The sequence below is a fragment of the Rattus norvegicus genome, chromosome 5, assembly GCF_036323735.1.
Source record: "Rattus norvegicus strain BN/NHsdMcwi chromosome 5, GRCr8, whole genome shotgun sequence".
Lineage (NCBI taxonomy): Eukaryota > Metazoa > Chordata > Mammalia > Rodentia > Muridae > Rattus > Rattus norvegicus.
Window position 1 is genome coordinate 134,355,014 of NC_086023.1, and position 27,938 is coordinate 134,382,951.

General features: G+C 45.0%; 2 protein-coding genes across 6 annotated transcripts in view; one reads left to right on the forward strand and one right to left on the reverse strand.

The window, feature by feature from the left end:
* Positions 1 to 5,082: 5,082 nt before the first annotated feature.
* Positions 5,083 to 19,220, forward strand: Cyp4a1 (cytochrome P450, family 4, subfamily a, polypeptide 1). Of its 3 annotated transcripts, none has more exons than XM_006238712.5 (13): positions 5,083 to 5,321; positions 6,457 to 6,601; positions 7,220 to 7,264; positions 7,644 to 7,771; positions 10,872 to 10,996; positions 11,424 to 11,578; positions 11,994 to 12,100; positions 12,189 to 12,379; positions 12,456 to 12,589; positions 14,943 to 15,007; positions 15,155 to 15,231; positions 18,138 to 18,311; positions 18,631 to 18,949. In XM_006238712.5, the coding sequence occupies exons 1-12, from the start codon at positions 5,133 to 5,135 to the stop codon at positions 18,304 to 18,306; spliced, it is 1,530 nt and encodes a 509-aa protein (XP_006238774.1). In that variant the 5' UTR covers positions 5,083 to 5,132; the 3' UTR covers positions 18,307 to 18,311; positions 18,631 to 18,949. The 3 variants fall into 3 exon arrangements, with proteins under 3 accessions (XP_006238774.1, XP_063144390.1, NP_787031.1); NM_175837.1 differs by having other exon boundaries at positions 5,094 to 5,321; positions 18,706 to 19,220; XM_063288320.1 differs by lacking the exons at positions 11,424 to 11,578; positions 12,189 to 12,379; positions 18,138 to 18,311; positions 18,631 to 18,949 and having other exon boundaries at positions 11,994 to 12,104; positions 12,396 to 12,589; positions 15,155 to 15,235.
* A 1,573-nt stretch (positions 19,221 to 20,793) lies between these two features.
* Positions 20,794 to 27,938, reverse strand: part of Cyp4b1 (cytochrome P450, family 4, subfamily b, polypeptide 1) — a 37,829-nt gene continuing 30,684 nt past the window's right edge. Inside the window, exons 5-12 of one of the 3 annotated variants that reach the window (NM_016999.2) lie at positions 27,352 to 27,476; positions 26,963 to 27,114; positions 26,724 to 26,830; positions 25,712 to 25,902; positions 23,133 to 23,266; positions 21,910 to 21,974; positions 21,731 to 21,813; positions 20,794 to 21,359 (exon numbers count right to left, since the gene is read on the reverse strand). In NM_016999.2, coding sequence (NP_058695.2) covers positions 21,176 to 21,359; positions 21,731 to 21,813; positions 21,910 to 21,974; positions 23,133 to 23,266; positions 25,712 to 25,902; positions 26,724 to 26,830; positions 26,963 to 27,114; positions 27,352 to 27,476 — 1,041 coding nt within the window. In that variant the 3' untranslated portion in view covers positions 20,794 to 21,175. Of the gene's footprint in view, positions 21,360 to 21,730; positions 21,814 to 21,893; positions 21,975 to 23,132; positions 23,267 to 25,711; positions 25,903 to 26,723; positions 26,831 to 26,962; positions 27,115 to 27,351; positions 27,477 to 27,938 lie in introns of all 3 variants that reach the window. The other 2 variants (XM_039109255.2, XR_001837834.3) reach the window with 2 other exon arrangements.

Here is a 27,938-nt window from a genome sequence, read left to right on the forward strand (position 1 = left end):
TAAGTATGCACACCAAGGCCAACTGAAAAGCAGTCACACACAAATGAAATCTACATAGCCATTGTCCAGGGCTAAGGTTAGGGGAAACAGGAACAGTTGTTTTTTCACAAAGAGCTTCCTTGGGTTACTAAGATGTTTCCATGCTGGCCTGCTGCTGGCAGTCACTGTCATGGTATGCAGTCCTCAGCAGCTAAGATCAAAAAAAAAAAAAAAACTCTCAACAAATTCTAGCAAAGATTTAAGGAAAGGGGTCAGACCCTGGTAGGTTTGACCATGTTCCAGTGAGTGGCCACACATCCAGGAGTAAGTGGGCAGCACAAACTGGACATGATGGGTTTTAGGTCACAGGAAGAAGACACAGAATTTAGTCTACAGGGAAGTGAGGTGGAGATCTAGGAGGAACTGGGAGCAGATGGATATAATCAAAACATGTTGTATAAAATTCTCAAAAAACTCCAAAGAACAGTAACTGACAAGCAGATGTAAATTCCAAAACTCTTTACAATGTGTTCCGTCATTTTAGGGGTGAAAAATGGGGTTTTGGGTAAAGAGGGAAAATCCACAGTCTGAGTCCTAGGTCAGAGGGGAAGAGTACAATGTAGATAGAAAAGGCAGGCATGAAACTAGGGTAAAGTTCAGTGAGATGGAGTGTAAATTGTTCCATTCCCCTTTGCTCTAGTTTTTGACAGAGCATAGGATTTAGGAGAAAAAGAAAAGACCTTTGGCCATAGGCGTTGAGAAATAAACCCCTTGTTATTAGAAAAGGCAGAAGAGAAGCCGTTGAGAGCATGTCAGGAGATTCTGGGGGTGGCAGCTTTGTAGTCCAATAGGGAAGGTTACCAGTACCACCATGGACTCTCAATGATTTTTTTTCCTTTTAACAATATCCAGTTTCTTATCTCTGAAATAAGGGCAAGGTTGCGACCAATCACATTTATTTTGGTAAATTAGACTGAGCTCTTTTAAGTCAGGGTTCGTGCTTGTTTTTCTTGCTGCCGTGCACGCCCCTTACCACACGCCCCTATGCCTGGCACAGGGCAGGTGGTCAGTGGAATGTCACCAGCAAAATATTACTAGAGCTTTCTGCCCTGTTTCCATCCATAACAAGGTTCAAAACCAAGAAAAAGCACTATTATTCCGCTGGAATAGCATTTGAATAAATAATACACGGAGAGAGCGCAGGGACCCGGAAATGTCTTTGTACAGAGGGAAACAGAGCACACAATATCTACTGTTCTAGTTCCCCAGATGAGATCAAACCATTGGGGATGCATACGCCTCGGTGTCCAGCAATTCCTGTTTGAACCACAGGCACCTAAAGTATTTGCCCTTGGAGAACCCCAAGCTCAGTTTGCAGCACAGTCAGGCCATCTTAGACTTGCAGCATTAACTCGGGCCACCACTCAAGCTTCTCCCGAACAACACTCTCTTGAGCTCCACCCTTACCCGGGCAACCCATGATATATCCAGCCAGCACCCGACAAGTCCCTAAATTTCCACAAAGAAGCCATACAGCCTGCTCTGAGCATCTCAGCCTACCAACGCCATAGGAAACAACTGAGAGACCCTTCCCTCCTACCAGAAGCCCTAGGGGTAACTGCAGCCTACCCTGATCGATCCCTGCAGTAAAGTTCCCCTGAAGATAAAGTGTGAAGCCAATGAACAGTCTCTGGTCTCCTAACCAAGAACTGCTATTTATACCTCAGCCCTGGCAGGGTCCTGAGACTACCATGAGGAGTGGAAATACCCTGAGTAAATGAACTCTTGAGTGGATGTGTGCTGTTGACACGAGTGTGACTGTATCAAGGACCTCAAACCCGTGGGAAAACGGTGCAGCTTTACTTCGCTGATATGAAGCCTATGGGGTTAGCAAAGCTGTGTGCAGGTATTGATAGTGTGTGCAGAAAATGTCCACCATAGTCTTCTCCCCTTGCAGTGCCTGAAGGATTCTACCCTACAGAAACTGCAACTACTGTGATTAACTAACTCTGCCCCCTTGGTTCTTACGTGTGCAAAAACCCTGCCTCTCTGTATAAATACAGTGCGCTTGGGGACAAAAGCTTCCGCATCTCTGTCAGAGACCCCTGCCCACTCAATCCCAGCTCCTTCTGTGTATCTGTTTCTGTGTATGTGTTTGTCTTTTCTTCATTCCCTTGCCACTCCAGTCAGGTCTACCCTGTACAAGGACTAAGTAGAAACTAAAGAGTACCAAATTCCTGGAACCAGGCTGATCAGAACTTCTAGAGGCCCTGCAGTGGTGGCACATGCGTTTAGTCCTGGCTTTTGGAAAACAGAGGCAGGTGGATCTCTATGAGTTCAAGGAAAGCCTACTATACGAGAGAGTTCCAGAACATCTAGAATTACACAGAAAAACCCTGTTTCAGGTAGGAGGAGATGAGAGGGAAGATGAGGAGGAGGAAGAGGAAGAGGAGAAAGAGAGGCTTCCTCTGCAGTCTCCTCCCTGGAGGCCTGCAGAAACTGACTAGCACGTTCCCTTCCAGCGCTGTACCAGTCACGCATTGCTTTCCTGGGTCCATCAGATCAGCCCAACCTAGGATAAACAACAGAGACTAAAATTTGACCTCCTCATCCTCATACACAGTAGCATGCATATTAACTTCCTAAGGAGAGTGTCAGCAAAAGTCCATAAATACCTGAGGGCTAGGCCACTGGAACATGTGCACGCACGCGCACGCACGCGCACGCACACACACACACACACACACACACACACACACACACACACACTTTGTGGAAACCACAGAGTTGGACCTAAGATCAGTATAACCACACTACTGACTCCCTGGCATATCCCCAAGACCAAGTACCCTGCTGAGGAAAAAAAAATGCTATCCTATAAAAACAGCAAAGGTGAGTGATTAACCACACATGTATCCAAATAAAGACACAACTAACATAATAAAAATACCTTTCTAGTAAATGCCACAGAAGAAAAAAATCAGTGGATTGCCATTAAAAAAAAAAAGCAAACCTCAACATGATGGTTTTAAGGAAACTTGACAAGATGTAGAAGAATGCACACTTTATTAAAAAAAACAAACAAACGGGCTGGGGATTTAGCTCAGTAGTAGAGCGCTTACCTAGGAATCGCAAGGCCCTGGGTTCGGTCCCCAGCTCCGAAAAAAAGAACCAAAAAAAAAAAACAAACAAACAAACAAACAAATGAAAAGCATCACTTGAATGAGAAACTCAGGAAAAAAATTACAGATCATTAAAAAGAAAAAAGAAGCCACAGAGGACTTACTAAATAAACTAAAGATACAGTTGAGTCTCAGTAGCCAATTACATCATGCAGACGGAAGAATTCTGAGCTTGAAGACCGGCTTTTGAGATAACCCAGCCAGATCAAAAAAAGGAAGAAAGAAATAGGAAAAAAACAGAAAAATAAAGTATATAAGACCAACAAGATACTAGTAAGTGAGAAATGATCACATTACAGGAGTTACCGAAAGAAAAGGAGCCTGTCTCGTGAAGGCTGCTGGTCAGAGGCACTTGTTACCAAGTTTCATCTGGACCAAGACCTGAGTTCCATCTCTGGAACCTACATGATAGGAGAAAACCGAGTCCTGTAAGTTGTCCCCTGACCTCCACACATATAGCATTCATGTGGCACATGCATACAAGTAAAACAGAAGTAAACCCATAAACAAATAGAGCTGCAGTAGTTTGAGTATGCTTGGCCCAGGGTGTGGCACTGTTTGGAGGTGTGACCTTGTTGGAAGAAATGTGGCACTGTGGGCATGGTCTTTATGACCCTCATCCTAGCTACCTGGAAGCAGTCTTCTCCTGTTTGCCTTCGGAGCAAGATGTTGAACTCTTAGTTCCTCCTGCATCATGCCTGCCTGGATGCTGCCATGCTCCTGCCTTGATGATAATGGACTGAATCTCTAAACCTGTACCAATCCCAATTAAACATTGTCCTTATAAGAGTTGCCTTGGTCAGGGTGTCTGTTCACAGCAGTAAAACCCTAAGAAAAGCTATTTAGTTAAGTAATAGCTGAGAGTTTTCCAGTATTTATTGGGAAATACATAGGCATCCAAGTACAGTAAATTCAAAGGATCCCATTTAGATTCAATTGATATAGTCCCGTTGAAGACACACTTTATTCAACCTCTCAAAAGTCCAAGACAATAAAGTCTCAAACCAAAAGAAATATGCCAAGTCTCATATAAGCATGGGCTTGGTAGAATATTATTAGAGTCTACAGCAGAAACTTTTCATAAATGGACTAAACTTTCCAAGCGTTAGGTTGACTGAATGGATTTTTTTAATGAAATTCAACTGTATGCTATCTACAAAAAAAATCTCACAAGAAGGTGCTAAGGGATGGAAAGAAACCCACTGATTCCAGGAAAGCAAAACAAGCACCAGAGAGAGCCCTTGGCATCCCAAGGCATGGACTGCCCGTGAGACTGGCCTACCTAGAAGGAGAAGAGCAGCAGTGCCTAGATGCTTTCTAGTCTGAATTAGCAACCAGCCACCATCCATTTGGCATGGACAATTCAGAAGAAACTATGTAGGTGCTGGGTCTGCTGTGGAAACTCAAGGACCTCACAAGAGCAACAAATAAAGCCACAGACATAAGCTATGCAGCTTGGGAAAGAGCCAGTGTGTGAGGACCCCCATATCACACAAGACTTTAACAAGAGATATTTATTTTTATATGACAACCTTGTTTGATTTTTAATAATTAAATGTTTCAAGAAAAGATAAAAAGATTAATGGATGAATATTTAAGGAAATTATGATTATTCTGCTTAACTTATATGTGCAGTACCCAGGTGTTGAAATATCACACTGTATCCTATAAGTGTATACGCCAAATACAATGAAAAAGGGAAATAAAAGCCAAACAAGTCAATGTTCTTGACTAGCACAAAGAGAGGAAAATGGGTGCAGGTCTGGCTATTAGCCACTGTCGGCTGGAAAAAAAAAAATCATGTCTCTGATTCCCAAGGTAAATCATTCCTGCCAACTGAACTTTGAGATCAAGATTGGTCTGCCTCACCTTTCTCCCTCCCACAGGTAGGCGGGCAATCCTTACAGGATTTAGGCAAGAGGCAGAAAGGATCTGTGAGAGTGAGGGCAGCTACTGAGGAGTGGCTGCACCATGAGCGTCTCTGCACTGAGCTCCACCCGCTTCACGGGCAGCATCTCTGGCTTCCTCCAAGTGGCCTCCGTGCTTGGTCTGCTTCTGCTGCTGGTCAAAGCAGTCCAGTTCTACCTGCAAAGGCAATGGCTACTCAAGGCTTTCCAGCAGTTCCCATCACCTCCCTTCCACTGGTTCTTTGGGCACAAGGTATGAAGGAAAGGGAAGGATGGGTGGGAAAGCAGGGAAGATGGGTGTCTCAGAGACTGGTCATCGAAATCACAGGACAAAGCCTGATGTATAAAAATTCCAAGTACCTCATGAGATACCCAGCTCAGGCTGAGGCACACCATCCTAACGATAGGGTTATTCAACCTGTCTGGCTGTTGCTCAACTCTGTACTGATAGCCCCACACTTTGAAAGCTTTAGTTGGTCTTACCTAGTCTCCTCCTCTTCTGGCTGAGTACCTTTAATATCTCTGCTGTTCTCAAACAACTTTTAAGTAGTTCCTTACCTAGTGAGTTACCTACCGCTATTCTCTCCCAAGCTCAGGGCTTGCCAGGGAATGAATCAGTGAGTTGAAAATCTTGCCCCTGTGGGTTCTTGGTAGAGCAGTAGTGCACATCTTAGAAGATACCAGGCACAGGAAGGGTTCACATTGCTGGGATCAGTGGGTGGCTGCCCCAGACTAGGAGTATTTTCAGGATTGGTGAAGTCCAAATTGAAATCCCAAAGTCATGGCACATTAAAGGAAAAGGCTGGGGAGGGTCCTCAGATGACAGCACTAATGTTAGAATTCCCACAGGGTCATTTAGCTCTCCCTTCTCCTTCCCACACACCCTGCACTGTAAGCTACTTAGATTGAATTTATTTCCTTGTACCACAGAGTTCAGCTCAAGAGCCAGGAACAGATTATAAAATTCCCTAGAAAGGGATAGCAGCCTGTAGGCTAGGAAGGCTGTAGGCCACTGACCCATTGCACTGTCACCCCAGGGAATAATGTACAGAGCCAATGAGGCTACATAGAAAGGCGTTCAACAAAGGATTGTGCAATAGATGCTCTTAGAAAGACCTGGGTATGCAGTGTTTTGTGTGCAGATCTGAGAATCTGACCCTGTGGCTCCTCTGAGGAACACAGCTCCAACCACCAGGACTCTCGAATCTCCCTCAGGATCAGCCCTCGTACAGCAAAGCTATGAGTAATAGCACAGATAATTCATCGAACTGCCTCACCCTCCTGACAGCTTCGGAAAAATCCAAAACTATGTTCCTGTGTTTGGTCTCCTCTTGTCTCCAGTCCAAAAAATAATCAAGAGTCCCACTACCTTCTTTTTCCCTCAACAGCAGTTTCAAGGTGACAAAGAACTACAGCAAATTATGACATGTGTGGAGAATTTCCCAAGTGCCTTTCCTCGATGGTTCTGGGGAAGCAAAGCCTACTTAATTGTCTATGACCCTGACTACATGAAGGTGATTCTCGGGCGATCAGGTGAGCGTGACACGCTGTTGTGAAGACATAAGCACATTCCTCCTTGGTACTTGCCCTAGGCTGTCAAATTCCAGAAGAGCGTGACCCTCCACACTCTACCATTCTTCCAGACTACAACCCAGCACAGGGCCAACAATACTCAGAACTGAAAAGTCAAATCTCTTAGCCTAATGTCTTTGTCTTTCTTTATTATTTATTCAAATTAAGATGGTAAGTCTAGTTAATTGTTTCAGGTTTGAAATCTCTAATTGTTACCTGCCTGACTCATAGAATAACGAAGCCACCACAAACACACCAACACACACACACACACACACACACACACACACACACACACACCACTTGTTCCATTCTTTGACTTTGATCTCATGGACTGTTTCTCACCAGCTCAGCATCTCAGCCATGGAGGAGTCCAGCTACTAGAACACGAATCCTAACCTTCCTAAGCCTGAATGTTAGGACAGAGTTTGAAGGGAATATGAGAAATTGGGCAGTGAGTTCAGACAGTTTGCCAACAGACAGCACTTAAAACATCATAGAAACTCGTGCCTTTAACCACAGTTGCCTTGGGGCTGCCTTTTAATCCCTTTTCTTGTTAAGTCATTGTTTCCCTTTCAGATCCAAAGGCCAATGGCGTCTACAGATTGCTAGCTCCTTGGATCGGTATGTATGTCTAAGTTGGGAATGTGGTCTACTTCTAATTGGATTTTCCGAGTGCTGTGCCTCTGGTTCACAGAGAATAAATGTGACAGACTGCCACTATCATGGTCTACCCCCAAATCTCTACTTCTGACCCTTCACTTCTCCAAACAGTCCTATCTGAACATCAGTGTGATCTGCCTCCTTCTAACTCTTTCCGAGTTTTATCTCACAGCTCTCATAATCACAGCATGTATGCCAGTGCCGCTAGCTGGGAAATTCACGTTCTGGACTGTAGCATTCTTCAGAATTATCTCTAACACTTCATAGTTCCCTGTCCCCAATTTATTTAGTGGTCTCTCTGATTTGATCACACATATACACACACCTCTCTCCTGCCCAGGATATGGTTTGCTCTTGCTGAATGGACAACCGTGGTTCCAGCACCGGCGAATGCTAACCCCAGCCTTCCACTATGACATTCTGAAACCCTATGTAAAAAACATGGCTGACTCCATTCGACTGATGCTAGTGAGTTCATTTAACTTTATTCTCCTCTATTCCCCTCAGCTGTGCTGTTCTTTCTACATCAGCTGCAGCTTTGGCTACTACTACTGCCACAGATACCATAGCTGCTGTGGCTGCGGCTGCTTCTTCTTCTTCTTCTTCTTCTTCTTCTTCTTCTTCTTCTTCTTCTTCTTCTTCTTCTTCTTCTTCTTCTTCTTCATCGTCTTCATCTCCTTTTTTCTTCTTCCTTCTCTGCTTATAGTCTCCTCTCTCCTCAATCTCTCTCTTCACCTACTCAGTGTATGCATCAACAAGCTTTACATATGTATTCTACTTTGAATACAGGTTCTTCACATATAGTTAAAATAGAAATATTCCAGGTACTAGGATATGGCCATACTTGCTTATTACCCAAGGCAAAGAGCATCAGAGCATCTTCTCCTTCTTCAAATCTTCAACTTTAGAGAGACTTCCCAGGATGACACTTAGTTGGGGTTTCCCTTGGGTCTTAGTGCTTCTGCATGGACTTGAGTCAGAGAGATGGACTCCAGATCCACATTGTCAGAGCCAAACCTTCCATACCACCACCTTTCAACAGGCCTCTGGGTTATGACTGTTTTAGTTCATTGGAGCTAGCTTATAGTTCAGAGGTTGGTCCATTGCCATCATAGTGGAAATTATGGTAGAACACAGACATATATGGTGTGCTAGGGAGGTAGCTAAGAATTCTATATCCTGATGCAAAGGCAGCAGGAAGAGAGTGAGACACTAGTGTGCCTTGAGCATCTGAGTTCTCAAAGCCCTACCCCAATGACCACTTCCTCCAACAAGACTACCCCTACTCTAACAAGGCCACACCTCCTAATGGACCTATGAGGGCCGTTTTCATTCAAACCACCAACCACATTCCTCTCCCTGACCCCCATAAGCTTGTAGCCATATCTTAATGCAGAAATACAATCAGTTCAACTTCAAAAGTCCTCATAGTCTACCACAGCACTGTTCAAAAGTTCAAAGTTCAAAGTCTAAGAGACTCATGCAATCTCTTAACTTTAATCCTCTATAAAATCAAAATAAAAAAAACAGATTACATACTCCTGACATGTACGGGATATACCTTACAATCCCAAAATGGAGAAAAGGCAGCATGGTGAAGAAATACTGAACCAAAGCAAGACTGGAAAAACGTTGGCAAACTCCAAACTCTGCATCTCAATGTCTTATGTCAAAGTGCTCTTCTGATTTCCAACTCCTTTCAGCTTTGTTGGCTGGTTCCACTCCCTGTTAGCAGCTTTGCTCAGCAAACAACCCACGGCATCTCCAACACTGTAGGCTTCCAAGGCAATTGTGGCTTCATCTTCAAGCTTCACACAGTAACCTCTTTAAGCCTCTATGCAAGAACACCCATCACACGTGCCTGGCTTCAGCAGTTTTCCTTAGACAAGGAGGGCAATCCCATAATCCATTCCTTCTTTCCTTGACTCTAAACCAGAACCATGTGGCCAAAGCTGCCAAGTTCTCATACTCATTCAATTACATCTTCACCAGCTGGTTTTGATGGTTTCCTTTACTGCCTAAGCTTGGCTGTCCTAAAACTCAATCTGTGTAACAGGCCAGCCTTAAACTTTAAGATCCACAAACCTCTGCCTCCTGAGCACTTGGATCAAAGGTGTGCACCACCAGGCCTGGCCCTGGGCTTTTCTTTAATTCCTTTTCACTTTTCTTTAATTTCTTTTCCAAAATTGGAAGTTTATCTGGGTGGGATCTTGGTCTGAGGTCACCGCTCCCTTTATTCCACTTAGCATCAAGCTTTTCTCTAATCTGTTTATCTCCTTCAACACAGGCCTTAGCTACAGTCTACTTCCTGGTGCCTCCTTTCTCCTCAAAGTATGCATTTTTGTATTTTTTCTCTTTCTCAGTTTGCTCCTTTTCACTGTAGATTTGCATGAGCGAATACTAATAACCATACAACAAAATCCATACTAGGCAATTGTAAGATATCCTCTGCCAATGCAGCTAATCCAACTCTTCACCTTAGCCTTAGGCAAACCTTTTGAACAAGGGCAAAAGCAGCCACATTCTTTGCCAAAATATCATAAGATATCTACGCCACATACTAAAATTTTTCTCCTCTGTAACCTCTTGAGCCAGGACCCCACAATTCAAATTACCCTCAGCCCCACCGTCCTTCAACTACTACAGCCCATTAAGCCCCACTTAAATCATTCAAATGCTTTTATAATCCAAAGTTCCAAAGTCCACATTACTCCAAACAAAGCATGGCTAGGTCTATCGCAGCAATACCCCATTGCTGGTACCAACTTCTGTCTTAATTAGGGTCTCATTGCTGTGAAGAGACACTATAACCACACAACCAATTATAAAGGACAACATTTCATGGAAGCCAGCTTACAGTTTAAAGGTTTAGTCCATTATCATGATGGGAAGCATGGTAGCACAAAGGCATACATGATGCTAGAGAGGTAGCTGCGAGTTCTACGTCATATCCAAAGGCAGCAGGAAGAGAGTGAAACACTGGGTCAAGCTTGAGCATCTGAGACCTCAAAGCCTGCCCCGCAGTAACGACTTTCTCCAACAAGGTCACACCTAATCCAACAAGTCCACACCTCCTAATAGTGCTGCTTCCTAGAGGCCTATAGGGGCTATTTTCATTCATCCACAATAATGAGTCAATTGTTCTCAGCAAGCTTTTGATGAATACACTGGGGACCCCCATTAGAAATGCCTTCGTGGCTACTTGGGTGTTTTTATACTCTATATGTAGAAGTCCTACCATTATCTCAGGTTGAGCTGAGCTCTCCAATCACTGATGTATCATCTTTTTAATCTCCTAAAAACAGAATTGCTTATCAGGTAAAACATGTTAACTAACTGCAAACATGTGAAACTTGTTTCCTTTCTTATGAGTTTCTATATTTAATTTTGAAGTAATTTACAAGAATATAGGTGTCCTTTCACAAAGATTTGTTTTGCAGTCTGTAAAACATCTGTTATCAAAATTGAGTAACTTAGAACATAGTATCTTACAATATAGGGAAACAATTCAGTCTATTGAGCACATATTTTCTAGGGAAATTAAGTCAATGTTCCCCTCCCACTACAGGACAAATGGGAACAGCTGGCAGGTCAAGACTCCTCTATAGAAATCTTTCAACATATCTCCTTAATGACCCTAGACACTGTCATGAAGTGTGCCTTCAGCCACAATGGCAGTGTTCAGGTGGATGGGTGAGTGACAACCCTTGATCTTCAGGGCCTTTGATCTTACCAACTAATATGGATTTATCTGTGATGCATGTGGGACATTTTGGATACTCAATAAAGAGTCTTATCCCAGCCCCAAGTCAATCCCTGACCCAATTGAATCCTATCCCAACCACAGACCACTGATCCCTAGCTGAGGTGGAATCCTAGACACTCATGCCACCTTCTACCACCTTCTACCTTGAAAATTACAAGGGTTATGAGACAGAGTTATGTGCCTCAGTGTTGTCTCTTCTTATCATATAGAAATCTCCCCAGAGTCCGTACTATCTGTGGGTTGGAGAGCTCTACAGTCTAATCTGTTCTATCTCTTCTTCTTCTTCTTCTTCTTCTTCTTCTTCTTCTTCTTCTTCTTCTTCTTCTTCTTCTTCTTCTTCTTCTTCTTCTTCAGAAATTACAAGAGCTATATCCAGGCCATTGGGAACTTGAATGACCTCTTTCACTCCCGTGTGAGGAACATCTTTCATCAGAATGATACCATCTATAATTTTTCTTCCAATGGCCACTTGTTCAACCGTGCTTGTCAACTTGCCCATGATCACACAGGTTCTGTTTGTGCCTTCTGTCTCCCTCATTTCCTAAGATCAGCTCAAGGGGGCTATTGATGACTTCTGAGGCAGATCCAGACCCTTCAGTGCATCCCCCTATAGGACCTGGGTCACATCCATGCTAGTTACTTTTACACTGACAATGTTAGCAGTTGGAATGTCAGAATGCCAGGTGTTGAATGTATGTCATCATATTGGTAATGTGTAGTGAGACCTGACCCAGCAACTCAAGCAGAGCTTCTATTGCCCATGGTGCTAAGAGAGTTCTGACCTGTGTCAGATCACACTGGTCCTCTAACCCTACCCAATCCTATATAGCGCACCCGCACATAGCTTCAGGCAAGGAGACACATGGAGCTACATGGGGTTACTGTAGCTCTCAGGTCTTTGGAATAATTGATGTTCTGGAATAGATGGTGTGATCAAGCTAAGGAAGGATCAGCTGCAGAATGCGGGAGAGCTGGAAAAGGTCAAGAAGAAAAGACGTTTGGATTTTCTGGACATCCTCTTACTTGCCAGAGTGAGTATGTGCAGCAGAGGCCTGAGAGTCTGCCTGGGAACACACAAGGAACAAGTATAGTTCTGATGATGCCTGTTGTTTCCCTCAGATGGAGAATGGGGACAGCTTGTCTGACAAGGACCTACGTGCTGAGGTGGACACATTTATGTTCGAGGGTCATGACACCACAGCCAGTGGAGTCTCCTGGATCTTCTATGCTCTGGCCACACACCCTGAGCACCAACAAAGATGCAGAGAGGAAGTTCAGAGTGTCCTGGGGGATGGGTCCTCCATTACCTGGTAAGAGTTCAAGTAGAAGTGCCCTTATTCTTTGGGTCTCCAGTCTACCTGACCTCCACATTGGACTTTATTTCAGGGATCACCTGGACCAGATTCCCTACACCACCATGTGTATCAAGGAGGCCCTGAGGCTTTACCCACCTGTTCCAGGCATTGTCAGAGAACTCAGCACATCTGTCACCTTCCCTGATGGGCGCTCTTTACCCAAGGGTATGAATTTCCCAGGCCTTTCATCCTAGAGAGAATGGATGCTCAGTAGTCTGTGTCCTTCAACAGTTCTGAATCCCTCTGAGTGCCGTTTCCTTTTCAGTAAATAAATGCTTCTTACTCATAAAGTACAGTAATAAGCTTAAATGACCTCCTATAAAGTTAAATGCTACTTTGCATGAATGACATTGAAAGCATTCTTCATCAGCTAACATTCCTTCTTCTTTTGAATCTATGATCTCATCATGAAGCATCCATTCTAATTTGGGAACAATGATGTTTTCCAGACTCAATTCCAGATGCCAGCACCATATAACTCATAGCCACACTTATTCTTCAGATGTCCTCACTGTCACATATGTTTTCATGTTGGGGCTGGAAACACAGGCATATGTTTGTACATAGAAGTGGGAGGCAGAGGTCAGCATTAGTTGTCATTCCACAGGCACTGTCCACCATGATTTTTCAGTTCAGGAGGTCTTGTACTGGACTGTAGCTCATCTCTTAGGCTAGGCTGGCCACTGAGCTAGGAACCTGCCTGTCCCCACCTCACCAGCAGTGGGATAACAAGCATGTGCCACCACACACAGTCTTTTTTATATGGATTGAGGTCTTTCTCTCAATCCCCAATCTTTTATCATGTTCTACATTTGATATAATGTGTAGACATTTTTATAAAAAACTACTATTTATATATAGATCAGTAAATAAAATGTGACCTCAGATTCTTGCCAAGGCAAGTAACCGGTTACTCTCCATAACCTGATAGTCAGACCCTATTGCTGAAGACACAACTTATGTCATCAAACACAGAGAAAATGATCTGGTGCCCAACTAGATTTAGACCTAATTATTAACCCAAATAGTGAATAGGGTCTCTTTTTCAAGCTTATTTCACTAATAGTTTTACATTATACATTTATACATATATTTATATTATACAGGCACAGAACACACACACAAGGGTGGGGAGAGAGAGAGAGACAGAGACAGAGGCAGAGACAGAGAGACAGTGACAAAGACAGAGAGAGAGAGACAGAGTTTTCAAAAATAAAAAGAGCAAATCAGGCAAATTTAAACAGAAGAGGAAGAGTTTTTTCTTGCAGAGCTCCTTGGAATCTTCGATGTGTCTATCTAGATGTCTGTGAAGGAAATAAGGAACAGAGTTTCCTCACGCCCTGATGATTGACATCTTGTCTCTAGCGTACATTGGAAGTGGAGCCCCACAGTTCTTTTCTGCTGACCTTTTGCTGTGGCTTGGTATTTGTTTCCTGCCAAACTCATACAGCTATGTAATACCCAGAGTCACACGTTAATGGGGTTGGGAGGGTGAAAGCTTTTGTGAATTTATGTTAATCATGGTGGTGCTCTAAATTGTACTGAAGGCCTCCTGTTTGCTAAGCATGTGCTCTAGGACTGAGCCACTTACCATCCCCAAGATGAGATGGATAAACTTGGCTTGACTACGTGCTTTAGAGCACCTGGGAGTGGATAGATTACATTAGGGTTGGTCTCACATTATTCTATATAGTGGCTTTAGAAAGAGAAGGAGGGAGACTGCTAAGATATACACCTGTCCTCACCATGATAGGATGCAACCAAGGGAGAGAGCTGTTTGAACTTTCAGCTCCAAATCTGAGCTAAATAAGCTTCATATATACATATATATACATACATACATATATACAGACATACATACATACATACATACATACATACATACATACATACACTGGGATGTACAGGGTAGATAGAGAATCAGACAGGGGCTAGAGGAATGTGTTTCTTTTATGAGACAAAGCAAGTAAAAAAGAGCAATGAATTCCATGCCGTGAGTCATATGTGGTCCAGTCTCTGAGAAGCACTTGGGTTAGTGACAGAGATGAACTGATCACCAAATACAAGACCCCTGCAATGTCAGGAAAGCACCCTTTGTCTCACAGCTCATTATGGCAAAACTCTAGTATTGCCACATCCTGCTTTGGTGATATGTAACCCCTCTCTGAAATTTTAGTAACTCACCTGAAAAAAAAAACAGAATAAATCAACTCACTCTGGGGACTTAATATCTTAATATCTTAACATCTTTAGTGGAAATCCTTCATCAAATTTAAGTTCTAACTTTATTTATTCCCAAAACCGGTTCATCTTTTTTGCTTCTCTCTCTCTAATTCCATTTTTTTATACTTCTCACTTGTGCCTCAGGTTTGTTTCCAACTCATGCACATGTGCTGAAAGTGATGGTCTATAGCACCCTAACCTCTTGTGCAAACGTATCATTCCCTGCTGTCTCAGGAACCAAGGAGTCACCCCTGGGTGTAACCCATCTTCTCTCACATTTCTATCTGCCCCACAGGTATCCAAGTCACACTCTCCATTTATGGTCTCCACCACAACCCGAAGGTGTGGCCAAACCCAGAGGTAGGAGGTTCCCCCAAGGAGGGCAGAGGAGTTGGTCTCAAGATCAATACCACCTATTGTCCCCACCTCTAGGCACATTGTCCATTGTGAGTTGCAAGCAAGGGTTTGACCTCTATCTATCCTGACTGAAGTGCTGTCTCCCTGCAGGTGTTTGACCCTTCCAGGTTTGCACCAGACTCTCCCCGACACAGCCACTCATTCCTGCCCTTCTCAGGAGGAGCGAGGTGAGATAGCCTGTGTATGATGATTGAATATACTGTAAAGAATCTTTGCAGCATTCCTTGGTTTTTATCTCATGCATATATGGCATCTTCGGGTATATCCTGATTGGGGGTGGGGGGGAGAAGCTTCTTGAGGATGTGTCTGTGCACCAAAGGAGGGTGGCATTTCATGACACACTGTGAAGACATTAACCCATTGGCCAAACAAATTTCTATGCAGTGCATGCACTTGCTTGTGTTCTGATGTTTCCCTCACTTTAAGGGCAGGACTTTACATTGATTTTTTTCACATGACTTTAACTTCAGGTGTCCAGCTTGTCCAATTTGGGGGCTCTTAAAGGGCATGTCTTTTCCACACCTCTATCTGACCCATCACTATTCCTGCGTAGTTCTCTATTCTAGAATCACTGTGCAAGGAATTAATTTGCTTGCATGTCTGCCACATTCAACTGTCCAGTGAAGTATTACATCATTTGAGGCAAGGTTCACACCAGGGTATGCTAATTCCACCTTTGCTCTCTCTCTCCCAACACAATTTTCAATCCGTGTTGATGCTCACATCTCTCTTGCAATTGCCCAATGGCCAAAGCTTGACAGATAATGTATATTCCTCAAGTGAGGCTATGTAGTCTAACTTCAGACAAAAGGCATTAAAAAGAAGGAGAGTAATCTGCTCTGAAGTAAACCTCTATTTTACATATAACAGCATTTTTAAGGTTTCTGGGAGTGAAATAGAAGACACTCTTGAAATAGCTACTGAACTGGACAAAGACTTTCCCATGGCTTCTAGGGAAATCCTTCCACGGGACCTAACTCACTGCAAACTTTAAAAGGTGGTGCAGAAGAAGGATTTTCTGAGCCTATTTTTCATGAATTCATGAAGTGGCAAATCAGTTTTCACAGAACAGGCTAGAAGTAAGTTGTTCTTCCAGACACAGGCTATGTCCACACACTTGGCAAACTTCAGGATTGAATGCACTCACCGCAAATCATGCCACTGCCACTAGAAGACAGGAGAGTATTGTCTTAACTCAGTAGTAACTCAGCTTAACTCACCGAGCCATGCTGCTGGTGGTGTTTGCTAAGACAGAGTCTCAGGCTTGTCTGGAGCTCATGGTCCCTCTACCTCTGCCTCCCAAGTGTTGGGATTCAGACACAGTCCCCCATGGCTTGCTTTGGTCAGAAGCTTTTTCATCTTTATTATATTTCGTTCTATTTTTTTTCATCCCTTAAATCCACATGAATTACATTTTAAGAACCAAGGAAAGGTAACTATTTTAACTGCAAAATAAATTTTAAACAACTCCTGTGTGTCCGGTGCTATGCTATAAAAATATAGAAATAATGATACTATCCCATTCCTGCCTCTAAGAGTTCAAAACTGTGGCCCACAAAGACAAATATATCTGTGATTAAAATATATTCTTCCCCCATTCTTTCACTCATCCACTCAGCAGTTTGCAGAATGTTCCATGTTCCTGGCATCATCCCACGCCCTGAGGGTGGCATGGCCTTGAATATGGTATAGATGGTGCCTTGAGGCCTAGAAGGAGCAGGGTCAGTCATCGAAGAAATAAGAGCCAATCACTCATTGACCTGAGCTTAGGGGATATGAAGGAAGGGGTGGTCCTCAAATACCTCAACAGCTTGATCTTAAGTAGGAAGTGGGATGGGCAGGAAAGAGGTGAGGGCAGCAGCCAGTAGAGGGTATAACTGCAGCTAGACCTTTGTTGTTTTGTTTTGTTTAATTTTATATTTTTATTTATTCACTTTACATTCTACTGCCTTCCTTCCAGTCACCCCTCCCACAATTCTCCCCCCTTTCCCCTCCCCTCTTCCCCTCCTCTGAGCAGATGGAGGCCTCCAGAGTGCCGCCACCCCCCACCCCCCCAACCCCCCCACCCTGTGTACTTCAAGTCTCTATGAGACTCGGCACTTCCTCTCCCACTGAGGCCAGACAAGGCAGCCCAGTTAGAAGAACACATCTCACATACAGACAACAGAAAAGCTAAACAAGAAGAAAAGCCTAAGTAAGGAAGCTCAAATCTCACTTAGAAGAGGAAATAAAAGTCATAAGAGGCAGATGGAGGGAGAGAACTGGGAGGAAGAGAAGGAGAGGAGGGGGTGGGGGTTTAGGATCAGGTATGGGGAAGGACAGGAGAGATGGCCGGATGGCCATGAAAATTAATGGAAATCTGCAACTGATGGGGGTGGGGGAAGCATCTCCAGGAGGAGACAGAGACCTGGGATAAGGGAGGAGCCCAAAAATCAATGGGGGTGACCTTAGCTGTGACTCACTACACTGGAGATATGGAACCTGAAGAGGCAACTAGGCATTGAACACAGCCCTACCTGGTGGAGGTATAGAGGATCAGTGTGGAGGGAGGGCCAGGGAGACCAAAGAAGCCCAGGAAAGGAAACTGAAGAAGGAATAGTGTACATTTCTGAAGTAGAGTTGGAAAGCTATAGAGGCCGATGGATTAAGGATGTGGGGTACCCTAAGTAGGAGGCAGATGGGGCAGACACTTGAAGATCCTCAACACAGTCTTCCTGTAGGTCCTCTTCTACTGATACCCAATTCCACTCTGTGAAAGCTATATGCTAGATCTTCCTGAATGAAGTAAACGATTAACTTATTAAATGATTCACAAGTTTGACTTCTAGTCCTTAAAATACTGTCCTAACAGATTTCATACGTCTAAAACAAGAAAAACTAGGATCAAGGTGGCATTGAAAAATGTTGAGGCTATGTCAAAAAGTCAGGAGAGCCAAGTAGGCATGACCCGTCATCTCAGCCATTAAACTGAACCTGTGACAGTAGGCCCTGAGTGTTGTTCTGGGATCCTTCACGGGTCAGCCCTTAAAACAGGTAAGAAGCTAATGAGTTTTATTTTCCCTTTCTGACCCAGGAACTGCATTGGGAAACAATTTGCTATGAGTGAGATGAAGGTGATTGTGGCCCTGACCCTGCTCCGCTTTGAGCTACTGCCAGATCCCACCAAGGTCCCCATCCCCTTACCACGACTTGTGCTGAAGTCCAAAAATGGGATCTACCTGTATCTCAAGAAGCTCCACTAATTCCGGTAAGGACAAGGACAGACTCTATGAACATGTGGCCTGGCACCTTGTCCCCTGTCATCCCTTCCTGTCACCATCTTGCTTTCTGTCTGTTCATCCTCACACCTATTTGCTCCCTGGCCTCTTGGTCTCCTCCTCTCTCTCTCTCTCTCTCTCTCTCTCTCTCTCTCTCTCTCTCTCTCTCTCTCTCTCTCCTCTAGATTCCCCATTTGTTTTTTGGTCTCCTGCTACCCACATCTGACTGTGCACCTGATCCTGAACATCCTTCATCCTCCATCCTTCTCTCCTTGCCTCTTCACTTCTTACCATCTTTTTCCCCTACAGGACTTCTTCATTATACCAATAATCAACGGTCACAACCTTGATGGTCGGGAATAACAGGACGTTATTATCTTACAGTTGTGGAGCTCCGAAATCTGAAATGAGTTTCACTGGCAGAAAGCTGAGTTGGTGGTGTGACTAGCCTTCTTCAGAAGAGTGCTTCAGAGAGTCCTCTCCTCCTCTCTTCAGTACAGATCACCCTTCTCAGCACTGGAATATTCCTCTGCTTTAAAGCCAGCACCCTTCCCATACCCCCTCTTCTAAAAGCCTTCCCTTTTACAAATGTTCTTATGACATCATCAAGACCACTGAAAAACTCCAAGATAATTTCCCATCTCAATATTCCTTACTCCATCTAACCTACTAAGTCCCTTTTGAATTATGAGGAATAATTCAATTTGTTCCATGGGCTCCAAAACTCAAGGCCTGAGCATTATTGTGAAACCTTTATTCAGCCTAATATCATCTTCACAAGACTGTTACCTGGTACGTTCATCTAAATCTCCCCTGCATAGTCTCTCTACCTGACTATTCCTCACACAAGTTTCTTTACCTTCCCTCCTTTCTCCAATAAAGTGTCCAGTGTCCTGCACAGCATCTGTCTTCTCATGCTGGCTCTGAACACAGGTTCCCATTCTGTTTGAAACTGCTCCTGGATCAGGATCCATGATGAGTTCTCTGCCTTCCCTGAGATGCCATGCTCTGCTTTCTCACACACACACATACACTCACACATACACACACAACACATACACACACACTCACACACACACATACACACACACTCACACACACTCACACGTACACACACAACACATACACACACACTCACACACACACATACACACACACACTCACACACACTCACACGTACACACACAACACATACACACACAACACATACACACACACACACACACACACATGCACACATCAGAGTTCTTGGATTTATTCAAATACTCATGAAGAACTGGTATTAATAATGGTGTCTTGATTAGAAGACACCAGAGTCAGGAAGCTTCAGCTCAAGTTCCTTCTAGATTAGTGTTCCGCCGGTTCCTTCCTTTAATATTTAAATTCAGTCACAGCCTCCTCCTATCAGAGAGGGGGTACCTCCACCCAGTCTACACTACCCGAGTGCCAAGGTGCTGAAGAAACAAATGTTACAGTTTAGACTCAGGCACCACCCAGTGACGCATGATGGTTATGACTGGAGAATCAGCGCCCACGTCATAACTGTTGAAATCTTGCTACATCTGTTCAGAGAACAGTTTATCTGTGTGCTAGGGCAAAAGGGCAAGTTAGTTGCATTAAGGCTTCTAGCTAACAGGCACACTATAATGGGACCTTAACATCCCAGCTTCGAGTGTACAGGGAGGGCTTTACAGGAGTTAGCAAGTATCTTAGGGCAGAGCTTCCAAGCTGTGGACTTCTTCCAAGCAGAAAAGAATTGGTAGTAGGAAAGGTATATGGCACATTTCCCAAGATGCCCTAGAGTGGTGGTTCTGAACCTTCCCAACGCTTTGACCTTTTAATACAGTTCCTCATGTTGGGGTGACTCCCCCACCCCCACCCCCAACCATAAAATTAACTCATTACTACTTTATAAGTGTAACTTCGCAAAGAACATAATATAAAATCTGTGCTTTCTGGTTATTGTTGGTGGCTCCTGTGAAAGAGTCATTCAACTACCAAAGGGGTCATGAGCCACAGGTAAAGCCACTGCCCTAGTCCCAGGGCTAGAATTCCTGGCTCCTATCTCTGATCTTAGCGTCTGATGTCCTTCCTTCCATGCGGGGCTAATTCCAAGATTTGGTCCTCCTGGTGTTGTGAACGTAGACCTTGACTCCTAGAAATATGGGTACCCATAGCCATCAAGAAGCTGCTGCAAGGAGTGCCAGGATGGACAGGATCCCTAAATCACATGGAGGCCCCTCCCTAAACTTCACCCCAAAAGCCCTTTGCATCTTCATGCCTCGCCTTATAGGAAAGAGAATCCTTTTTCCTGGGAAGTCCCTCTTTAATGTTACTGTACCACCTTCCCTGAGATACTGTGACTGTCTGGAGCACTACATGACTGTGAAACACCAACACCTAAAAGTACCACAGAGACACATTCCCAGGAAGAAATCGCCAGTAAAAACATCTTTCCTATTCCTTAACTTTGGTGGTGGGAGTTTGCTTTTTAAAGTATTATTTATTTTGTACAGTTTTAGTTTGAGCAATTTTCCTCATGTCCATCGTATTCCAAATACACACCAAGATGGTTAAATAAATGTAGCTATGTGAAATCAATGGAGTTTCTCAAGGCAGCAAAACGTTCAGCAAATGTTGTGGAGTGAAGAAATAAGTTCTGGAGCCTGGGCGTTGAATCATTCCACACACATGTTTACAAGAGAATGTCTTCCAGGAGACTGTCAGTGTCCATGCTTTTGCCTCCAAAGCCTCCCACAGGCAGGGATCCATGATGACTCCACATTCTATCTAGGAGGGCAACATCCCAGGAAGAGTCACGGCTTGTGCTGCCCAGGCCTAGTTCTCTGAAGACCTACTTTCCAGACCTAGAAGCCAGCGGCTTCAGGTAGAGGTGGATACCATTTTTGGAGCGCAAGATCAGCTGGGGGACCTTAATGGGCATCTTTGAGGGATCCAGGGAGAACTCAAAGCGCAGTAAACAAAGGGCTGTGACCACCTTCATCTCGTTCATGGCAAACTGCTGCCCGATGCAATTCCTGCAGCAAACAGCACAAAGAAGCATCAAGCTGTTGGCTAACCAGACTGATGGAGTCTGGTATTCTTTAGGGGCCCACAAAAACCAATCACTAGTTTTGGACACATAATGGATGGTTGATCTATTAACTTGGACTTAAAAAAAAACATAAATCTTAGGGGCATGGTAAAGGCCCCTTTGGATAGCTTCACATTGGGAGTTCTGGCTGGTAGTCTCTCACAGAATGAAAATATCTGTCCTGCCCATTCCCCAGGAAAAGTGGCAAAAGGCTCCTATGTCACAGAGCACTCTAAAATGATGCCCCCCACTGCAGATGGCATTCACTTTTCCTCCCCAGCTGTGAGGGCCTGGGAAGGTTGTCTCTCTCCCTACCTGGGCCCTGCAGAAAAAGGCATGAAGGCAAAGGGATGCCGTCCTGCAGCATTCTCAGGAGAAAAGCGCAGTGGGTCAAAGACCTGAGGAGACAGATAGGGCTTTCTTAAGTACTCAGCAAATCCTGGCAGAGGGTAACCCCACAGCCTACTCACTGTCTGACCTCCAAGATGCAGTACCTCTGGATCAGGCCACACAGTACTGTTCCTGTGGAGGGCGTAGATGTGCAGAGAGATCAGGCTGCCTGTAAGCAGAAAAGAGGCCTGAGAGCAAGGGATCATGAGGCAGCGGGGCCACCTCCACATTAAGCCTGAATCCCCTAATGTCCCCCGTCTGAGACACCAGCCTCTGCTGGTTCACTGCCGGCGACACTGAGCTCTTGATCACAGTCATAGTACTTTAATAATCAGCAGCAGTTGCAGCTCCAATATCGCAGAACTGAGCAGAGTGTCTAACCCAGATGTCTGTGGGATTAAAACAAAGAACTGTGAACCTACCCTACCACAATGGAGAACAAGCAGAAGCTGCTTCTTAGAGCCTGTTGGGTTTCAATTCACTAGCTCTCAGGAAGTTGATGTAATAACAAGAGATACCATTCATTCAATGCTTGCTATATGTCAGGCTCGGGGCTGAACACCTTTATGAAGCCACAACACAGAATTGAACATGTGAGTGCATTTTTTCATAGTCTATGTGAATCACCTCCCTGGAGTGTCCAGGCTCCAAGCACAATAGGCAGAGTGTGCATGAAGACCCTAAAAATCATTGTCTTCTTAAATTCTAACAGTTATGGACAATACCTTCTTCCTCCCCCTCTATGCTCATTTGCTTTTTTATGTTATGCATATCATCACAATTTGGTTGTTGAACAGTAGTACCATAGTAGAACGACTTGATATAGTTTTAAGCATAAGAAAAAAAAGAGAGAAAGAGAAAATTTTCAAGCTATAAGAACTCCTCCCCAGAGAACAGTGCAGCAAGTGTGCCCAGTGATTAGCCATGCCTGGTCCTATCACACTAATGGTCAATGAAACCCAAAAGCAAACCCAACTCTCACAATTCCTCAAAGGAACAGTGAGTGTGTGTGTGTGTGTGTGTGTGTGTGTGTGTGTGTGTGTGTGTGTGTTCCTTGTTATTTCAATCCACAGGAAAATGAATCCATATAACCACCCTGAAACCTAGAAGAAAAAAGAACTTTATATTCTCTGTACAGAAGAAGGAGTTGGGGCTTGGGGGCAGAGGCAATTTTACTCATTCTTTGTGAGCCTGGTGCTTAGGCCCAGGTCTCTGCACAGAAAGCCTGAGCTCTCTCCGCATGGTATAAAGATAGTCCAGTGGTCCAGGCAAGACCGAAGAGCATCCAGAGGACTTCCACTCCAGCCTCACTGTTTCCACCACCTACCTGCAGGTAGAGAGCGGCCATCCACGAAGGTGACTGGCTTGTTGAGCTGGCGGTATACTTGGGGTACAGGTGGGTAGAGGCGGAAGCACTCCTTCATGCACATGGTCAGGTAGGTCATCTTGGCCAGATCATCCCTGCCAGCAACACAAGACACTTGAGAACTGGGAACAGTGGGGTCCCAGGAGAGTGTAGGCCCCATCACCAACCTCAGCACAATATTGTTTTCACTTCCTGTCCCCATCATACTTCCGACAAGGAGTCACAAGGGCTCCAAGTGCCTAAGCATAATGTAACACTGATACCGTGTAGACCTAGCAAGCTAGAAGGAGAAGGCACAGGATCCTAGAGACATTTGTGCACCCAACCCTCAAAGGCAAGGCCACTTTTGTGTCATATAGAGCCATGCTAAAGTAGCACAAGGGATATTTCTGTACTTTCTTTTTTATAACCTACAGTGGGAAGAGGGAACTTGTAGAGTCTACCTCTAGTAGAAAGACAAGTCACCAAGTAGAGGGATAGGGTTACCATCCCACAGTCAAAAATTCTGACCCAGAATTGCTCCTGTCTGAAAGAACTGCAGGGACATAAAGGGAGAAGAGCCTGAGGAAAAGGAGGTCCAGTGACAGGCCTAAATCAGGATCCAGCTCCAGGGGAGGTCCCAAGGCCTGACACTATTACTGATGCTATGGTGTGCTTATAGACAGCCCTATAAGAGAGGCCCAACAAGCAGCTAAAAGTGTCAGATGCAGATATTTACACCCAACCAATGGACAGAAGCTGGTGACCCCTGTGGTTGAATTAGGAAAAAGCTGGAAGGTGACTCTGTAGGAAGGTTGACCAGCAGAGTCAACCACCCTGTGTCCCCGAGATCTCTGACACTGAGCCACCAACCAGGCAGCATACACCAGATGATATGAGGCCCCCAACACATATACAGCAGATAACTGCTGGGCCTGGACTTGGTCCGAGAAGATGCACCTAACCCTCAAGAGATTTGAGGCCCCAGGGAGTGGGGGAGTCTGGTGGGTTGGGGGTGGAGTTGTGAGGACATCCTCCTGGAGATGGAGACGGGGGACGTATGGGAAGTGGAACAGTCATTTCTGCACTTTCTGCTTGGCTTCCCTGTGGGCTTGGAAAGGAAAAAGGTAGCCTGATAATTTTTAGTTGAATGAACCAACCAATGTCCATGGGTGAATAAAGATAAACTCATACAAATACCCCTTTAACTACCTGGAGTCTCAGACCCAAATGTGAGATCCAACCATCAGAAGTCTATAATACCATCTTAGAGAGCCTCAAACTCCCAGTCACTCTCCCCACAATCATGACCTTTCATTTCTTGTACTATTTTATTAAATAAGCATCCTTGAAGTTGCTTTGGATTCTGGATAAAACTAAGTAAAAATAAAATACACATTTAATCCTTTGCCTCAGACCACCTACATGATTTTCTAGCATAGAATGCACAGCTCTCTTCACCTGAAGTTTAATCTTCCTTAAAGTCAATTCAAGCCCCTCCCCTTCACACACACCCCCGTTCCAGGCCACTTGAAGTTATTCTGTCCTTCTCTGGATTTCGAACATGTGAGTCTGGCTTCTGAAAACTCCCCAAGAGTAACAAACTGGCTCCTCCTCTCCTCTTCACACTTGCAATGTGTTCCAGATAGCACTTTGCTCATGGCTGGACCCCTTGGAGAGTTTCCTACATCCAGTAAATAAGCCTTAGTTATAAAGACTCCATCCTTCACATCTCTGACACTGGAATTACAGATCAGTCCTCCTTAGGAGAACAGAAATTCCTGATGTTAATAGGCCAATTTCTGTATCCTTACTATGTGTCCTGTCCAGTGCTAGAGGCACATCAGGAACTCAGTGGGAGGAGATTATTGTCGGGCTACAAAGGCCTACAAAGAGGAAACAGCAAGAGAGTCTGGTAGGACTCCCAGACACTCTGAAAGAAAGTTGTCTCTGCTGGTATCACATTCAGGACTTTAGGCTCGAGCTGAGGAACAAGGAGAGGGGACAACATAGAAGTTTTTAAATTTTGGCATTTAGAAATTAGTCTCCTTCATTATGAAGATAAATGAGGAGTCTGGGAGCTATGTGCTGGCATCGAAAGGCAGGAGGCAGGAGGCAGGTAGAAGGTAGCAGGTGGAAGGTAGCAGGTGGCAGGGGGCAGGAGGCAGGAGGCAGGTAGAAGGTAGCAGGTGGAAGGTAGCAGGTAACAGGTGGAAGGTAGCAGGTGGCAGATGGCAGGTGGCAAGGGACTGCCATTCCCAGCTGTCCTCTCACCTTCATCTCCTGCTTCCTCTTTCTCAACCTTCTCTACTCTATCCAGAAACCCAGCGGGGGTTCATATTCTGCCATTATGAAATCCAGACTCCATTGACAATTTTATGTGACACTGAAAAGCCTCCATTTGTGAAGAATGAATCCTCCCAAGAAAACTATACAACAAGGAAGCAACCTCACCTCACCTCTGGAACAGCTGTGATTGTCCTTGGCAGGCATTGGCAAGGTGAGTGCAACCCGTGCCTGGGCTGAGCAAGATGGGCCAAGCTCGCACTCAGATCACTCACCATTGGAAGGAGTCTTGGTCTCCTAGGATCCCACGGACCTCCTCCCTACATAGCTGCTGGTGCTCAGGGTAAAGGGCCATGCAGTAGAGAAACCAAGAGATACCACTAGTGGTGGTGTCATGGCCTTCAAACATGAATGTGTCCACTTCAGCCCGGAGCTCTGCATCTGACAGCTTGATCCCACTTTCATCCTGAGAGAAGGCACAATGAAACAGATGGTGGCCTCTGAGTTAGGGATGAGAAGAATGCCCAGCAGTAGCTGTCAGATTCTTGGTAGACGAGGAGTGTCCAGATTCTTCTGTTTCTTCCAAACCCAGCCTCGATGCTTCTAGTTCATGAAACCCTCCTAAACCCTCTGGACACATAACTGGCGACTTTATTCAATCTTGGTAAGTTCATTAGGGACATTGCTTCCAACTGGCAGGGGAAAACATCATTGTCAACATTTACCTACTGCCTTCCCAAAGGCATGCTGTGTACAAATGGATGACAATACCAGCTCTTTCTTATCTCAGCAACCTAGCACAGGAATTGACTCAGGGAGACACTAAGTGTTACGGAATCAAAGAAGGAAGTGAGGGATGAAATGGGGAGAAAGGAAAAGATAGGAGGAGGGAGACAGAGGTGGAAGGGAAAGAGGGAGGGAGAAAGGGAGGAGGGAAGGAAGGGAGGAAGGGAAGGAGGGAGGAAGGAGGAAAGGAAGGAAGGAAAGGGGAGAGAGGGAGGAAAGGAGGGAAGAGAATAAAATCTAAACTCCCAGGTTTTGCAACGCCATGATTTTTAGGGATCTTGGAAGTCTAGAAATGTCTTCAAGCTGCTACCATGCGGCCCAGGCTGCCAGTTCCCTAATGTCACAGCCCAGTCACACACATGCTGCACATTTTACCTTTGTTGATTTGCGCCATGGGTAAGCAATACATTATACTTGCTGGGCAAGGAGCCTGCTTCAGGAAGAGAGCCTAAAGACCTCCCTGGGACCAGCTGTCAGACAGGGTGGGCTATGTGCACTCACCCGGACACCCAGGAGAATGTCCAGGAAGTCCAGGTGCCTCCGCTGCTGAATCTTTTTCCGCTCTTTCTCATCCTGCAGTGCTGCCTTCCGCTGCCTGATGACCTCATCTGGACCAAGAGCATAAGTGTCATTGACTATTCTGGCCCTGCATCAAGAAGGGTACAGAGGATCCCAGAGGAAGAACCACGGCTTCCTAGTTGGTGTGGAGGGGTGAGGGAAGGCTTGAGGGAAAGGCCCACCTGTATGGTCATGGGCTATCTTGCAGGCCCGCAGGAAGCGGCGGCCATGTGGAGTGAGCCAGTAAATGAAGTCATTATGGTACTGGAAGGAGTCGATGCGCTGCTGCATCAGCAGTGTGAGGTCACTGACCGCCAGGTAGTAGCTGTTGTCTCTACATGGAAGGGCAGAGGGAGGGGTAGAGGCCTGAGCGACTTTCTTTTAAGAATTCCTATCAGCAATACCTCCTGTTCCTCTTCTTGCCCCCTTAAGACGCCTCACTAACATAAGTGTCTCCCACCATGAGTGGGCTCTGGACAAATCAGGGCAGGACATATCTCCTCTCCAAGCAGAGACCAGGAACCCCTTCCACCTTCCTTATCCGAGAGCCTTAAGTAGAGGTGCTCCTGACCTGTGGCCTAGGCCGCTGTCTCCTTTGCCGAAGGTGCACTTCATGAGGGTGTCCAGGGCCATGTGGCCTACGTCACAGAAGATGTCAAAGCTCTTATTTTCACTAGCCTTTTTCTCCCACTTGTCCTGGAATCCAGAAAGAGAAAGGAGGTAATGTAGGAAGGAGTGGGGCTGGCCAAGGAAGCAGGTAGGTTAAGTACAAATCTCTCTCTTTCTCCCTCTCTCCTCCAAATCCGGTCCCTAAGTCTTAGCCCCAAATGTGTAGCATACTCCCTGCTGTGGGCTCTCCCGGCTCTCAGCCCCAGTTCCCTAGGGACTTAGCACACCCTAATACTCTTCCCCTGTGGACCCTCTCACCCCTCTTCCTAAGTGTCGGCTCCCAATACCTAGAAACACATTTTACCAGGAACATGTCCCCTGCGAAAATACTTATCAGGATTGAGAAAAATCCCCCACTAGGCAACACATAGCCACCCACCCTCTTAAGAACCAGAGAGGCAAAAGAAACCAAGGGCCAAAATGCCCACGCAACAAAGATAAGACCAGGTATCATCACCTAGAATTATAATCTTCCCAAACTAAGATGCC